This window comes from Canis aureus, chromosome X (assembly GCF_053574225.1).
Source record: "Canis aureus isolate CA01 chromosome X, VMU_Caureus_v.1.0, whole genome shotgun sequence".
NCBI lineage: Eukaryota > Metazoa > Chordata > Mammalia > Carnivora > Canidae > Canis > Canis aureus.
Window position 1 is genome coordinate 83,609,823 of NC_135649.1, and position 15,397 is coordinate 83,625,219.

The 15,397-nt window shown below is 52.9% G+C and overlaps 1 protein-coding gene across 1 annotated transcript; it reads right to left on the reverse strand.

The window, feature by feature from the left end:
• Positions 1 to 1,287: 1,287 nt before the first annotated feature.
• CDK16 (cyclin dependent kinase 16) lies at positions 1,288 to 13,297 on the reverse strand. Its single transcript, XM_077888510.1, is given in 18 exon segments — positions 1,288 to 1,562; positions 1,648 to 1,725; positions 4,100 to 4,190; positions 4,367 to 4,409; positions 4,500 to 4,605; positions 4,692 to 4,789; positions 4,899 to 5,019; positions 5,218 to 5,341; positions 5,593 to 5,655; positions 5,746 to 5,840; positions 6,531 to 6,645; positions 6,743 to 6,799; positions 6,925 to 7,050; positions 7,152 to 7,285; positions 7,869 to 8,076; positions 9,267 to 9,306; positions 9,308 to 9,346; positions 12,897 to 13,297. Coding segments are annotated over 18 exon segments (1,629 nt in total). The 5' UTR covers positions 12,950 to 13,297; the 3' UTR covers positions 1,288 to 1,524.
• Between the last annotated feature and the right edge of the window lie 2,100 nt (positions 13,298 to 15,397).

Sequence of the window (15,397 nt, forward strand, 5' to 3'; positions counted from 1 at the left end):
CTCACTCTTCTCCTGGATTCTTAGCTCATCCTCTTTTCAGCCTGCCCTACCTGCTTCAACAAAAATGTTCCACTATTGTGTGTGCAACCCCTCAGATGGCTTTCAGTCATGCCATGTCCCTGGCCCATCTCAGTGCTCTCCTAGATGTCGGGGGCCAGGTATGAATTCTCCAAGGTCCTAGAACTCACCTTGGACTGAGCCCACCCCCACCCCTGCAGGGACTTGCAATCAGGTTTTTCACTTTAGACTTTTTAATATTTCATACAGCGATTATGGTGCATTCAGGAACCCAACCCCCCAAACCCCACTAGGAGGGCCCCCACCCCAGCCCTCCCACCCCATTTGAGGGCCCCAGGTTTAGAGTGGAGGACGGGGAGGTAATCACCCATCTGGGACTGACCCCAGAGACTGTCCCTGCCCTGCCTCACCCTCCCCAGGGGTTAGGGGATAATGCCTGGGCACAGACCCCCATGCACCCCTCTGCCCCTGCTTGTGCACATATACACACTATGGCTCCTTGAAGAGTTGGTCAGTTCCTGGCAGGGCCCCTACTCAACAGCACCGAGTGGGACAGGGGCAGGAGGGTTGGGCTAAGGAGACCCTGAGAAGGAAGGAGGCCCCAGCTGTGGGACTGCAGGAGGGAAAGAGTGGGGGCCCCCCCACCTCATCCACCTCCCAGAGAGTCTCCCGTAGTCCCCAGGTCCCCCTGCTGCTGGGGATGGCAGGTGGGGGTGGGGTGGGGTAGGAAGGCGAATGGTCGAGGCATGCTTTCCCTTAGCCAACCCCAGGGTCTAGTGATGGTCAGGGTTCCAAATAGGGGCTGTGTCCCTGCCTTGGAAAGGCTGAGAGCGGGGCTTCATTGCACAAAATACTGTGGGAGGGCCACACGCAGGGGGTGGGGCCCAGCCAGTCTGTATACAGAGATATTGCATTTAAAAAATGAAAACCTCATTTAAAATAATTAAAAAACGACAATGAGTGAAACAAACAAACAAAAAAAAAAGCCCACACAACATGAGGCAAGTGGGGCAGGCAGGAAAGCAGGCAAGGGAAGCCTCAGACCCAAGGCATTGCCAGATCCTGTCTGAGCCGAGATCCCCAGCCTGGACTAGCTCCGGACCCCTGGCTGGCCGTCGGGTAGCGGTCAGTGGTCCTGGGGGAGGATATGATGGGGAAGAGGGGTAGGCCTGGCCTCAGTGTGGGAGGCTGGCACAACCATGCTGTCCGCCGGCAACTACTGAGACTGAGACAGAGACAGAGACAGACAGACAGACAGACAAACCAGGCGAAGGAGCGATGAGAGCTTTGTTAGCACCCAGCAGACAGGCCAATGGGTGGGCTGACAGGCCAATGGTCGGGTGTTCGGACAGGCAGCAGGGAACATGTGGGCAGGCGAGCATGAGTCAGGCAGATAGGCAGGCAGCAAGCAAGAAGGATGCAGTTGGGGGCTGCCCTGTGAGGGGAGTGGCATCCCTCCAGCTGCTGCTGCCTGCTGGGGCCTCGGTTTGTGGCTTAGAACTCAGCTTAGAACTCGGTGTCCACCACGCGGAAAGCTGGCCTGCCTGCAGGGGAAAGCAGAGCGGATGGCTGTTGGTAGGTAAGCAAGTAGGTGGCTGGGGCAGGGAAAGAGGGCGAGGCCACACCTACCCGAGTCAGGCATTGACGAAGACCGAAGGCTGGCCTCCTTTTGTAGCTGGATCTCCTTTAGTGCAAATATGGAAGTAGCTGTGGGTAGAAGACAGACCATGGAAAATGACCCATAGGCCCATCCAGGATCACTGCCCACATGGCCCTATTGGAATTACCAAAAATTGCCTTTTCTTTGAGAGGCATGGCTTTCACCTGTCAAATAATCCTTACACACAAACCAGCTACAACTAGGGAATATGGATTATTACAGGACACTAGGAAATCAGTAATTTTGTCAAGTGTGATAACAGTGTTGCAATTACCATCTGTTGAGTCCAGGTGATGAACACTGGGATTTGATTTAGACTAAACCACTGGGGAGATACAGGAAGTGGGCCAATTTTTTAAAGCTATAATAACGATAGTTATTAAATGTTTGAGATACATGCTAAATTTATAGATGAATGATATATCTGGGATCTGATTCAAAATAATCAGAGGGAATATAGATAAAACTAGATTGGCCACAAGTTGATGAGATGTTAGAGTACTTGGGGACTCACAGTATTTCATCTAATATATAAATAAGTATCATTTATTTTCTAAAATAAGATTTTGAGAGAAAGCAAGCGAGTGAGCAAGAGAAAGAGAAGTGTGGAGAGGGGCAGAGAGGGAAGGAGGGAGGCAGAAGGACAAGCAGATTCCATGCAGAGCATAGAGACTGATGTGGTGCTCACAACCCTGAGATCACGACCTGAGCCAAAACCAAGAGCTGGACGCTTAACCAACTGACCCACCCAAGGGCCCCTATTTAATTTTTTTCAAGTAATCTCTTCACCCAACATGAGACTCAAACTTACAACCCCAAGATCAAGAGTCCTAGCTCCACTGACTGAATCAGCCAAGCACCCCTAAATATATATAATTTTAAAGTGTCCATATTAAGAAGTTTTTTTAAATCAGGCATGAAGGGGCACTTGGGTGGCACAGTCAGTTTAGCATCAGACCCTTGGTTTTGGTTCAGGTCCTGATCTCAGGGTCCTGAAATTGAGCCCCGTGTTGGGTGTGTGCTCAGCATGGAGACTGTTTAAGATTCTTTCCTTATATTTATGTCCCTCCCCACTGCCTACTCTCTCTTTCTCCCTCTAAAATAAATAAATCTTTAGAGTGCCTGGTGGCTCAGTCAGTTAAGTGTCCAACTCTTGGTTTCGGCTCAGGTCACGATCTCAGGATCCTAGGATCAAGACCCAGTTGGGCTCCATGCTTAGCTGGGAGTTCGTTTGAGGATTTCTCTCCCTCTTCCCCTCCACTTGCTTGCTCACTCTTGTCCTCTCTAAAATAAATAAATAAATCTTTTTTTTTAAATCAAGTATAAAAAGAGAATACCCTGTGTGATTCCATTTCTGTAGAGTACAAGGATGGCGAAAACTTATCTATGCTGTTAGAAATCCAACTAGTGGGGATACCTGGGTGGCTTAGTGGTTGAGCATCTGCCTTTGGCTCAGGTTGTGATCCCGGGGTCCTGGGATCGAGTCCCACATCGGGCTCCTTCCATGAAGCCTGTTTCTCCCTCTGCCTATGTCTCTGCCTCTCTCAGCTTCTCATGAATAAATAAATAAAATCTTAAAAAAAAAGTCCAAATAGGGGTAACCCTTAAGAAGAGGCTAGGAATACCTAAAGCAAACAAGAGGGCACTTCAAGGGAGCTTCTCATATCCTTTCATATTTTTTCTCTCCTTTTTTAAAGATTTAATAAATTCATGTGTGAGAATGAGCAAGAGAGCAATGAGGAGAAAGCACAAGCTGAAGGAGGGGCAGAGGGAGAGGGAGGAGCAGACTCCCCATTGAGCAGGGAGCTCAATATGGGACTTGATCCCAGGACCCTGGGATCATGACCTGAGCTGAAGGCAGATCTTAACCAACTGAGCCACTCAGGTACCCTCACATCCTATTTCTTGACCTGTATGCCAGTTACATGGGTGTGTTTAGTTTGTGAAAATTCACTGTGCTGTGTATACTTATGACCTGTGCATTTCTCAATATGTATTTTTTTTAAAGATTTTATTTAGAGAAATAAATTCATGAGAGAAAGAGAAAGAGAGGCAGAGACACAGGCAGAGGGAGAAGCAGGCTCCTTGCAGGGAGCCCAATGTGGGACTTGATCCCAGGACTCCAAGATCACGCCCTGGGCCAAAGGCAGGCGCTAAACTGCTGAGCCACCCAGGGATCCCTCAATATGTATTTTATAAAAAATTATTTACAAAAAAAAGGGAAAGTGATGTTGCATCTATTTTCATGTAGATTTAAAAATTTCCATGAAAGGTAAAAAGTAACTGAAAGCTAAATAGTTTTTGTAATAAACACACCACACTTGTGAACAAGGGTGTGCCCCCTCAGAGATGACCTAGCCAGAGCCCTGCACAATCTGCCCCATGTCTTGTTCCCCACACCCCCCTACCAGTTCCACTCACTGTCAGGAAGTTTGTGGATCCGCTCCCCCAGACTGAGGAAGAATGGATGTTTCATGGCATCCTCCGCGGAGATCCGATTGCGACCTTCAAACTGAGTAGGGGAAAGAGGGATAGGGGCAGGGGCGGTGGCAGCACTGGTGGTGTATTGACACCTTCAACAAGTAGGCCTCTCTTCCTCCCCACCCCAGACCCTCCCCCTGGAGCTCCCTGTCTCCCCACACCTAGGATCCCCTAACCCCCAAGGCTGGCCCAGGAGGGTGGGCTTACCTGCAGCAGCTTGGTAAGGAGGTCAGCCCCATCACTGTCAAGTCTATCGCAAGGACAAGAGGACCTGCTTTAAATTGAGTTTGGGCATTCTGGTCCTTAACAGCCCCCCCCCACCCCCTGCCATGAGCCTCACCGGGGTGCATGGCTCAAAAGGGCCTCGGCTCGATACTTGGGGTAGTTGTATGTCTTGAACTCTTCGTTGGACAGAATGCCTGGCCACGTCTCTTCAGTTGGGGTTCCTGGTAGGGAAGAAAAATTACTCTTAAGTGTTCACAGGGCACCTCTAAATGTCTACATGGCTCCTAGTGGGCTCAACCATCCTCACCCAAGATGCGGAAGATGAAGTGCAGCTGTTCCTCCACTGTGGAGCCTGGGAAGAGGGGCCGGCCCGTGGCCATCTCATAGAAGATGCAGCCCACACCCCTAAGCAGGGAGAACACAGTGAACAGGGGAGGCGGTCAGCTGGTTGGCTGCTGTGACGAGCCACCCCCTTCAGCACACTGGCTCCTGCCACACTTCCACATGTCCTTACCACATGTCAATCTGGGTAGAGTAGTCTGTGGAGCCAAGCAGGATGTCGGGGGGCCGGTACCACAGTGTCACCACCTCGTTGGAGTAGGTCTTCGTTGGAATTGACTTAGCTCGGGCCAGGCCTGAAGGGTTGAGAGAAGGGGCAGCTGGAATTGAGTAGGTCCCAGGCAGTCTGGGGGACAGTAGAGCTGGGGACTAAGGGCGTCTGAAGCAAAGCTCAGAAAAGCTGAAAGGAACTGAGATGAGGTGGTCATGAGGAAGGGGGAAAACAAGAGGGTAAGGCTGGGGGATCACTGGGAGGAAGGGGGAGGCCAGGGTACCGAAATCCGCCAGCTTCAGCTCTCCTCTCTCATTGATAAGCAGGTTTTGGGGCTTGAGGTCTCGGTGTAGCACCTTCTGCCGGTGGCAGTAGGCCAGGCCACGGAGCAGCTGGAACAGGAACAGCTAGGACCCAGGAAGGGCAGGGAGAGGTCAAAGGGTATCCAGTAGCCTGACCCCCAGCAGATACTGTTCCCCCTCCCAAACACAGACACTGAGCTCAGAGCCTTATCTCACAAAAGAGGACAGGGTCCCAATGCCCTCCAAGGGCTCCCAGCAAAAAAAGCCAAACGGGAAAAGTCTGTTTCTGGGATTTTGTGGGGTGGAGTGGGTGAGTGGGGGCCCCCATGTGCCCCTGCTTCCTGCCCCACACCCACTTTCACGTTGTGCATGTTGATGACGTTCCCACAGTCATCCAGGTACTGCTTCAGGTCCTTGTCCTGAGGAGAGAAGAGGAGATAGTGGAAAGAAGAGGAGATAGTGGCCATATCCTCATCTTCCCCCCAGGACTCACTGCCACCCAACCTTACCAGGTACTCAAAGACAAGGGTGAGGGACTTCTCCGTGTGGATGATGTCATGTAGTGTGACGATGTTGGCGTGTTTGAGGTCCTTGAGCAGGGACACTGCAGGAAGCATGAGGGTGAGATGGGGAAGAGTCAGGACCTCACCCTCAGGATAGAAGTGAGAGCAAGGACCAGACAGGGATGAGCCCAGGGTTTCCTTGTTTCCCTGAGCACTCTGGGCTGATGGAGAGCCATTGGCTCTTTCCCACCTAATACCAAGGTGTTTCCTTATGTTCCAGATGTGGAAACTAAGGCTCAGAGAAGAGCGTGGAGCAAGAACCTGGGACTGCAGCCCCAGTTTTATGTGACATTAGATTTTCACAACTTGTTTTTTATTTCTGTACTGATTTCCCTCACTACAGAGGCCTGCAGCTTTGTGTGAAACTGAGTTTGCACACATAATACCTATGCAATTCAGGTTCATTCCATGTGATATTATGACTAGAAATTGTTGTGTCAAGGAAATTGGTGAGCATCTTCACGGGTGCTCTCAGAACCAAGGCAAGTACCCTGCTCTCTAATTCCTTGGCCTCTTCTCCAAACAGGAACAGATTCCTGGTTATCTTATTATCTAAATATTTGCATGATGGGCACTTTCTCCTGAAGCCCGGAGTGTCAGGAGGGAAGTCCGCAAAGCCCCAGTCTCTGTTCTCACTATGGGGCATGTGTGTATGTGTGCACACACGCGCATGATAATGTGCCATGGGGAGAGCCTGGGAAGCCTGGGACAGCCTTCCTGGGTGTCTGTACCTTCCCGGATGGCGGTGCAGGGTGCCCCCTCTTCGTGTTCCAGTCTGATCTCCTTGAGTGCTACAAGGTTGTCTGTGAGCTTGCTTTTGCCTTTGTAGACGGTGGCATAGGTACCCTGGGGTGTGGGGAAGAGTGATAGGAGAGGAGCTTGAGGCTGCAGGAAGTTCTCACAGACCCCTATCCCCACCACAGGCCCTGTGACTGTCTCTCACCTCGCCCAGCTTGTCCAGCTTGATGTAGGTCTCCAGTTTCCCAAAGCCAATCTCAGACTGTGGGGTAAAGGGGTAGGCTGAAGCAGGCTCACAGGAGGGGACTGGCTGGGGAGAGAAGTGGGGTGGAGGTGGGGGAGAAGCTGTGGGGGGCGGGGAAGAGGACCAGAACAGGAGATGCTCACTAGGCTGACGCGGCGGAGGCGGCGGCTAAGGGGCTTGTCGAAGATGGGGCTATTGAGGGTCAGCTTCTCAAGGTAGCCCTCAGGCAGCCGGATGTCGGCTGGTAGTGACAGGCGCTTGTTGATGTCCTAGCAGGCAAGACAGGTGAGAAAAAGGGCCATGAGCTCCACCTCCCCAGGTTGAACCCTCTTTTCTAGCCCCACCACCAGCCAGATAGGGGGTTAAGCACCTCAGTGGAGATCTTGCGTGGGGGATGGTTGCGCATGCGCACCCTCACTGGCGACTGCACCTCATCCGAGGACGTGGCTGAAGCCTGGTCACTTTCCCCATCAGACCCCATCTTCAAGTCCTCATGTACAATCTCTGGTAGTGAGGACAGGGGGAGGAGGGCAGACCAGTTGAGGTCTGGAGCCCCAGGAACCCCCCTCCCCAGCAGAACACATTCCCTCATCACACATGTACACACAAGCCCCCAGAGCAGCCTGGAGTCCCTCAGGGAGAGGGAGGCAAGGCCCAGGGAAATTCAGACAGGTCGAGACTGGTTGGATAGGGGTGGAGGGACAATAGTCACCTAGTGGAGCACCCCATTCCAGGGGTGAGCTGAGACTGGTGCTGGCCCAGGGCCAGAAGGCAGGCAGTGGCAGAGTAGCCAAAGGCCCTGGGAAGGCAGGCACCAATAGGCCTAAGGGGGTGCAGAGTGCAGGAGAAGGGCAAAGGGAAGGTTGGGGCAGCTGCAGCAGGCAGGGCACTCTTTCTCCCCCTGAGGCCTGGGCACAAAGCCAAGGAAAGGGACACAGATGGACAGAGAGAGTGTGGAGAAGATGGCAGGGAAAGGAGAGAAAATGGAGAAAGGAAAACGGAAATAGCACAAGTCTAAGGGGGAGCTCGGCTGGGAGGCAGCACCTGGGGGCCAGACTCGGGGGGCAGGAGTGGTCGGTGGACCTACCTGGTGCAGAGCTGAGTGGGCCCCGTCCAGAGCGAGGTTCCCCAGGAGCGGCACGAGTGGGTACCTCTCCAAGGTCAGTGCCACCGCCACCCCCACTCTCATCCAGGCCTATCTGTTCAGGGGCACCATTGGTCTTGTCCGCACTTCGGCCCCCTCGGAGTGTCATCGACAGCTGCCGCTTGATCTTCTTCATCCGATCCATGGCGACCTGAGCAGGGGATAGAGATGGGAATGGGTCCCATGTTAGTACCCATTACTAAAGGGTACCCTTAAAACCCAAGACAACTTAGTGAGGCACACTGACATGGATTTGTATCAGTGCCCACCCAACCACTGTTGAGCCCTGGACCCGCTCGGGAATCCTAGAAACCTGCCATAGATGGGGACCCTTGTCAGTACCTCCCACCAGCCCCTGGGGACCCTGCTCCTAAGTAGCACACCTGGGTATTGAGGCTTGGGTGGCTGGCTGAGGGTAAGGGCCCAACCGGTGAAGTGTTGGCCTCTATGGGGGCAGCCTCACTGTGGGAGCAGAGGCCTCCACAGCAGGCCTTCTCAGGTGCAGCGGCAATGATGGACCCAGCTGTGGATGGGGCGAGAGGCTCGCCCAGGACCGAAGGGCCACCAATACGGCCCCGGGCATGCCCATAGAATGGCATGTTTCGCCGGCACCAGCCCCACATCACCCCCAACTGCCAGGGCAGAATGCTCCCCACAACCACAAGGACGCTCCTACCTTCCCTAACAACCATTGTCATGGTGACTAAGTGGACTACCCCACTGGTCTACCTGAGTGAGGGGTGCATGGAGAGGGGAGTCTTGCCTAGACCCAACCACTGGGTAGGGTTGTGTGTGGGGGGGCATGGATCTCAAAGCATACCAGCTGTCCTGAGGGCTGCTGGAAAGTTTCAATCAGGTTAGGACTCTATGGGTCCCACCCAGATTTTTATAAGCCAGGTCTCATTTCTCCTCTACTTGAGAGTATACATCTCCCTTATCACCCCAAATAAATGTCCCAGTCCTCAAGGGTGGCCCACTAGGTCTTACCCTATTAACCCCTATTATCTCTTTGGCCTCACCTCCCCCTCAATCATTGCTAGTTGCTGGTCTGCAACCACACCCAGCAGTCCTACCTCAGGGCCTTTGCACTGGCTATTCCTGGTATGTGGAATACCCCTCCCCCAGATTTCAAAATAGCTCACTCCCTCGCCTTCTTCGGACCATTGTTCAAATATCACCTTTTTAATGGATAACCCTGCACAAATAACCCTATTTAAAATCTCAACTACACTGAGCTCCCTCTCTTTGTCAAATTACCCCCCCCCCCAGCACTTATCACCTCCTCAGAAATGACACCATCTATTTATTGGTTTCTGTATTCTTAACTGTCTGTCTCCTCACCGCCATAACTAGAAGATCAGCTCCGCCAGGGTAGATTTCTGTTTAGGTCACGGCTATATCCTGAGGACCTGGAACAGTGACTGACACAGAGTAGATGCTCAAAAATTGCTTATGGCAGAAATTAATGAATCAGGGTACTGAGGGCCTAAGACCAATCTCTACCAGGATGGGCAGGGTAAAGTTGGCTCTTCGTGAACAACTCCAGAAAAGGTGGCCCAGGGACACTGGCATCGGCAGGAAGATGACCTAGATGGGGCTGCTGGAGGGAACAGGGCCACCAAAAGGCTTAGGCTGGCCTTCTTCTGCTTCCTCCTGGGCTCTAGGCCAACAAGGAGGGGGAAAGACCTGGCCTAGGAACCATCTGGACTCACAGCAGGGCCTACGATGGCCCTGGGCCCAAGGGAAGTAGAGCTAGATAGGAGGTGGGAAGGTGGGAAGGTAGGAAGGTGGGGCTGAGGCTAGATTCGAGGAGAGAAGTGGGTCATCTGTTACCTTGAAATCAGGTGCTTACCTCACTGGTCCCTACACCCTGCTTCCGCCTACCTGACCTCACCACCCCCAGGAGGGGCCAGCCTAGCAGAAAGACCCCAGTAAAGAAGATGAGGTCCATTCAGAGAACCCAGAATAACAACAAAAATCCTGACCCAGTAGGCCACACACTGGACCTGAAGCTGAAGAAGCATGGCCAGCCCCCAAAGGCAGTCTTGCATCCATGGTACAAATACCCAGTCGCTTTGCCTGTTGTGGCAGGGAATGGGACATCTGGGGGGACGGTAAGTAGGGCTGGATGGAAGATGAGGAGGGAGCCAGAAGGAGCCAGGGTCCATGACCTCTAACTGGAAACTCCAAGGGCTGGACATGTTCCAGAGTTCAGTTTTTTGGGGATTTTAGGAAGACAGGATACAAAACCTGCTTATCACGCAACATTCCTAGCAGGGGTGCCCTGGGCAGACCTTTGTGAACAGAGACACTTGAACATTAATATACAATAAAACTTTTAGATGTTATTATTTGCATCTTCTGAGCTTTTTAGATTTTAGAATAGTGAGGGAGGGAACAAGAAATTGGATACACAACTCCACCAAAAAAGGGCATATGTCCTTCCTGACCCCTGAGGACATACCCCCATCCTCAGAATACTCTCACACGCAAGGGCACTCATCACTTCACACCACACTGACCACTGAGGACATAGCCATTACATTTACTCACTCCCACCAAGAACACATCACCCTCAGCCTGTCCAAACTCCCGTAAGCACATATTGGACCCTCAAGAAGGCCTCCCTGCATTCTAACTTTCAGCACCTGCAATTTCTCCATTTATTTCCAACCCCCATCAGCATACAGAGCCCCCAAAGAGCAGAGAATTCTGTTTGAATATGCTCGGGCCCCTCTAGTTTAACCCTTACCACCCCACATTCTTGGATGCCTCCCAGGCCCAGCCGCCTGTTTGCTTCTCCAAAGCACTTACCCCCATTAACACACTGTTCCCCGTGCATGATTCTGACCCCTATTAACACGCACTTGGGACCCTCTACAGCTGACCCACATTAGCACTCACTGGACCTTCACACTCCCCTGAATCTCATTAACACAAAGTGAAACTTGCCAATCCCTGACCTGTTTTTGCCCACACTCAGACCCCTCCACGGCTATAACCATCATTAAACACATATTCTGATCCTTCTACACTACCCTGTCCCCACCACTTCCTGTCAGCACAAGCTGGACCTTCACTTCACCCTGACCTCTATTAACACACACTGGAACTCACACAGTACTCCCTATTAGCACATCCTGAACCCTTACTCAGCCCCATTCCCCATGGACACACAAACACTGTTCTATAATGGCCTGACCCTCATTAGCGCACACAGGTCTTCATTCAGCCTGGAGCCCCATTAGTACACTTCAGCCCTCCATCGTTCTAAATCCACTTTACCACACCTAGACCTTCACATATTCCTGTCCTTAATTTCTCTTTGCTTCAACTCCTCCACAGTTAGGCCTGTTCCCTTCATGACCCCGATCCTCCTTACTGCACCCTTTGGAACCTCAACACACCCCAGTTCCCCGTGGACACAAACACATACTGTCTTCGCAATGTTCTGACACTCACTAGCATTTTCCAGACCTCATACTGCTGACTCTTCCCCTGATGGCACACATTTAAGCACCTCTAAGGCTCTAAACCCATATCAACTGTCATTAGAATTTCATACATAACTGTCCCTTATCGCATCCCAGAATCTCATAACCCTTGTCCTCATCGATACACACTAACTTCACACCATCTTAACCCTTAATAGACTGAACCTCTTACAGTGCTAAGACATTTCCCTCACCACTGTGCCCTCCCACTCCACATAGACCGATTTCTGATACCCAGTAACACAGCTCAGGTCTTCCACCACTCTGTCCCCATTAGCAATATACTGGGCCTCATACTACCCAGACCTTTATTATAAACACAGGAACATACCCTCTACAGCTATGACCCCCATTAGCACACTCTCAACGCTCCGAGTTCTTCCACTATCCTGACCTCCAGGAGCACTCTCCAGACCCACACGCTGCAGTCCCTCATGGACAAATACATAGTATTAACACCATCCTGAACGCTCATTACCACACATAGGGCTTCAGAACTCTGATCCTATTAGCATACCTCCTGCTATCTCTACCACCTTATCCCCCATTAACACACACGGGGTCTCTCTGCACCTATAACTCCGTTTGCATACCTCAGCATTCCTCTGACATGCTCTCCCCTATCACACACCGTCGGGGCCACCCACTGCCCACCCCCCGGTTAGCATACGCTGGGCGTCAAGCCCTACACAGCGGTAAGACTTATTATCACCGGCTCCGACCCCTCCAAAGCTCAAGCCATTAGCAAACCTTGAGCCTTTCACCACCCACTTCCACATCTTTTGGTCTTTTGATCACCCTGCTCCCCATTAGCACCCACAGGGCTGCCCATCCCCAGCTCCCAGACCGGGCCCAGGGCGGGGCCAAGGTCAGGGAGGCCCCGAATGACCCTTGCCCCGGTGCACTCTGGGAAATTCGCTGGGGGAGGGGGCACATGCCAGCTGTGCAGCCCAGACCCCTGGGCACCGCCCGGGGTCTGGGTTGGTTCTGCAAGAGGAAGGGCAGCCCCCACCCCACGTCTCGCGGACGCGCTCACCGGCGGGGGCGCGCGAGCAACCTCAGCGCCGCGGGGCCGGCGCGGCGGCGCCTGGGGCGGCGGCCCGGGATGAGGCCGCGCGACCTCCTTCTCCTCCTGTTCGCCGCAGGCGCCCGTCCCAGTAGTCTTCGGCCATGGCTGCTGGGCCCGGGCCGCCGCCGGCTGAGGAGGAGGAGGCGGCGGCGGCGGCGGTGGCTGAGGCGGAGGCGGCGTCCCGCTCAGCCGGCCATGAGCTTGGCCGCTGCGGGCGATGCCCCCGGGCTCGCTGGCGCCCGCTCGAATCCGAGAGCTCACGGCGGCTCGCGGCTCAGAGCCGACTGCTTGCGGAGATGCGGCGGATCCCAGGGCCGAACACCCAACGGCCCAACCGCCGCGCGCGCCGCGCTCCGCGCATGCGCACGCACGCGCCGAAAAGGCTGAAGTGGGAAGGAGGGGACTCACCTCGGACTGCATGTACCAAAAGACCCGTCCGCACCGGGAGGGGGCGCGGCCATTGCGCGCCCACCGTGGAATGTGGCGCCAGCCCTGGAACGGCGCCAGGGGGAAGTGTAGAGGTTGTTTAGTACTCAGTCCCGATTTCGCTAGAAGTTTGCTAGCCCACCGAAGTGGGCAGCAGCCAGTAATCAGCGTGCCGGTCACCACTCGGTCCCCCTACTTGGTCTCACTTGGTACATCCCCATGGTGGCAAACGGGACTTTTGCAAGGAAGAAAAAGACTGATGAGACTGTCAGTTTGAGTCCCTTGAGCTGCCTCAGAAGGCAGGAATTTTAAAGGTTCGCGAGAAGATGACTTTTCTAGGAGAAGCAACCTGGAGAATCATTTGCCTTTACCACCTTAAATAGGACAGAGTCTAACCCCGCCCAGCTTCCCCCCCCCTCCGCTAGCTCATTCCCACTGTAAACGTGTGCGGCCCCGCCCTTTGAGGTTGTCGTCCAGCCAATCGGATTTGCCCCCTGGGGTGAGGCCGCGCAAGAATGAAGGGCGTGGCTAAGCTGGAGAGGCGTGATTCACTGCCCCCCACACCCCCGCCTCTGCCCGGTTTTCATTGGTTTTCAGCGCCGGAGGCGGGCATTTCTTTTTGTTCTGAACGCCTCTCTCACTATAGGCCGAATATTCCACAAGATGATTGGCCAAAAGAGCGTTCAATCGCCTTTAGTCCCGCCTCTGGCCCCTCCCATTTTCCCTTTACAAGACTCCCGAGGCGGAGCTTAGGCTGAGAAAAGAGGAAAGGCGGACCTTTAGAGGGGAAGGTGCGTTAGTGCGCATGCTTGAGACTTTAGGTCGGGAGACCTCTTTACCGCTTCACACGAGCGTTTGCGTATGCACCCGGTTTTGGGTTTTCTTTCCTGCTACCTCTCAGCTAACACTTGCCTGCCAGAGTCGTCCCCCCGCCCCCGTGGCTCTTCCCAGGTCTGCGGTTTTCTGTTTCATTTATTGCATGCCTGTGTGTGTAAAGCACTGACAGCATACCTAAATCCCTCACAGCTCTATGCCTGGAAAACTCTATCAACAAGCCCAGCTCAAATGGCGGCAGCTTTTGGCAGGCCTTCTGGGACATCTTTAATCTTTACACTGTACCCCAGTCCAAAACCAGCTTCCCCGCCTCTTCTGGGCTTCGTTTTATGGCAGCCTTGATCACACTGGTAGATTCATACTAGGGAGGATTTACCAGAGCACGATGGGAGCGGAAATACTTGACAAGGACTAAAGTCCACCGTGGGCTAGACCATCAGGTCCATCATTTCTCTGACTTCATTCTCATTTCCTACCCTTCTTTGTCTCACTCCAGACATATTCGTTTCGTTCTAGCTGTTTCTGAATAAAGCAGCCACAATCCAGCCCCAGGGACTTTGCACTTGCTGTTCCCCCTGCCTAGTATATTCTAGATACCCACATGCTTAATACCTCCACTTAAGTCTTTACTTCAATGTCACCTTCATGAAGCCTACCCTGAATTCCCTACCTGCATTAAAAATGCCTACCTGCACCCCCAACATTCTAGACCCCCCAGGCCTGGTCCTTTCGAATGATACCAGTTAACTTCTTACAATTTACTTGTGTTTGTCTATTCTGGGTCTCACCCTAGCAGAACATAAGCAGCACCCCCCTCCTTCCCCAACACACACCCAAGGCAGGGATTTTTTTGATCCATTGCTGTCTCCAATGCCTAGAATAGTGCCTGGCACATAGTAAGCACTCAAGGATTGCTGTGGCAAGTATTTGGTGGCAAACAGCTCTAGGCCAAGAAAAGAGAAAACCACGTACCATCCTTTCCTTCATGCCTGCTGGGTGCAGGGGGCGGGCTCAGTGAAGTGACACAAATCCTGCCCACTAACCCTCGTCTTCCATCTTGTTGGTGTTACAATGGTAGCCAAACATGACAGAAAATGGCACACATTGGGGAGCTAAAATGCAACCAGGATTCAGGGGTTCTTGATGAAGCTGTTCTTGGTGTTTCAGGTATGAGTAAGGTAGTAAAGGGGATCCAGGAGCTGGGGTGCTGAACAAAGGGACAGAAGTGTCTGGAGAATCAAGAGCTGTAATGGGGGAGATAGATCATGGACAAAGAGCTGGGATAGTAGAGAAAGGGAGCAGAGGAAGTTTTTGTTCAAGTCTCAGATGGTAGCAATGGTGGACAGAGGTGTGGGGTACTCTGGAGCAGCAGTAATGGAAAAAGTATCTCTGGTGGGAAAACCTCTCCACTTAAACAGTTAGCATCACCACTAAATAGATGCCAGAGGTAAAGCACTTCAGTCCCCAGTGTCCTGGAGGGGAATAAAAAGGAAGTATGGAAGGATGAAGTCACCCAAGCAGAGTAGGCCAAGGGAAAAAAATATAATCACAGGATGGAGGTGGACAAGGGCATACACTGTGCCTGGGGTCTGGAGCTGGCCCAGGAGGCAGCAGATGTGGGGCAGGCTGTGATGAGTGCCAGGCCAAGT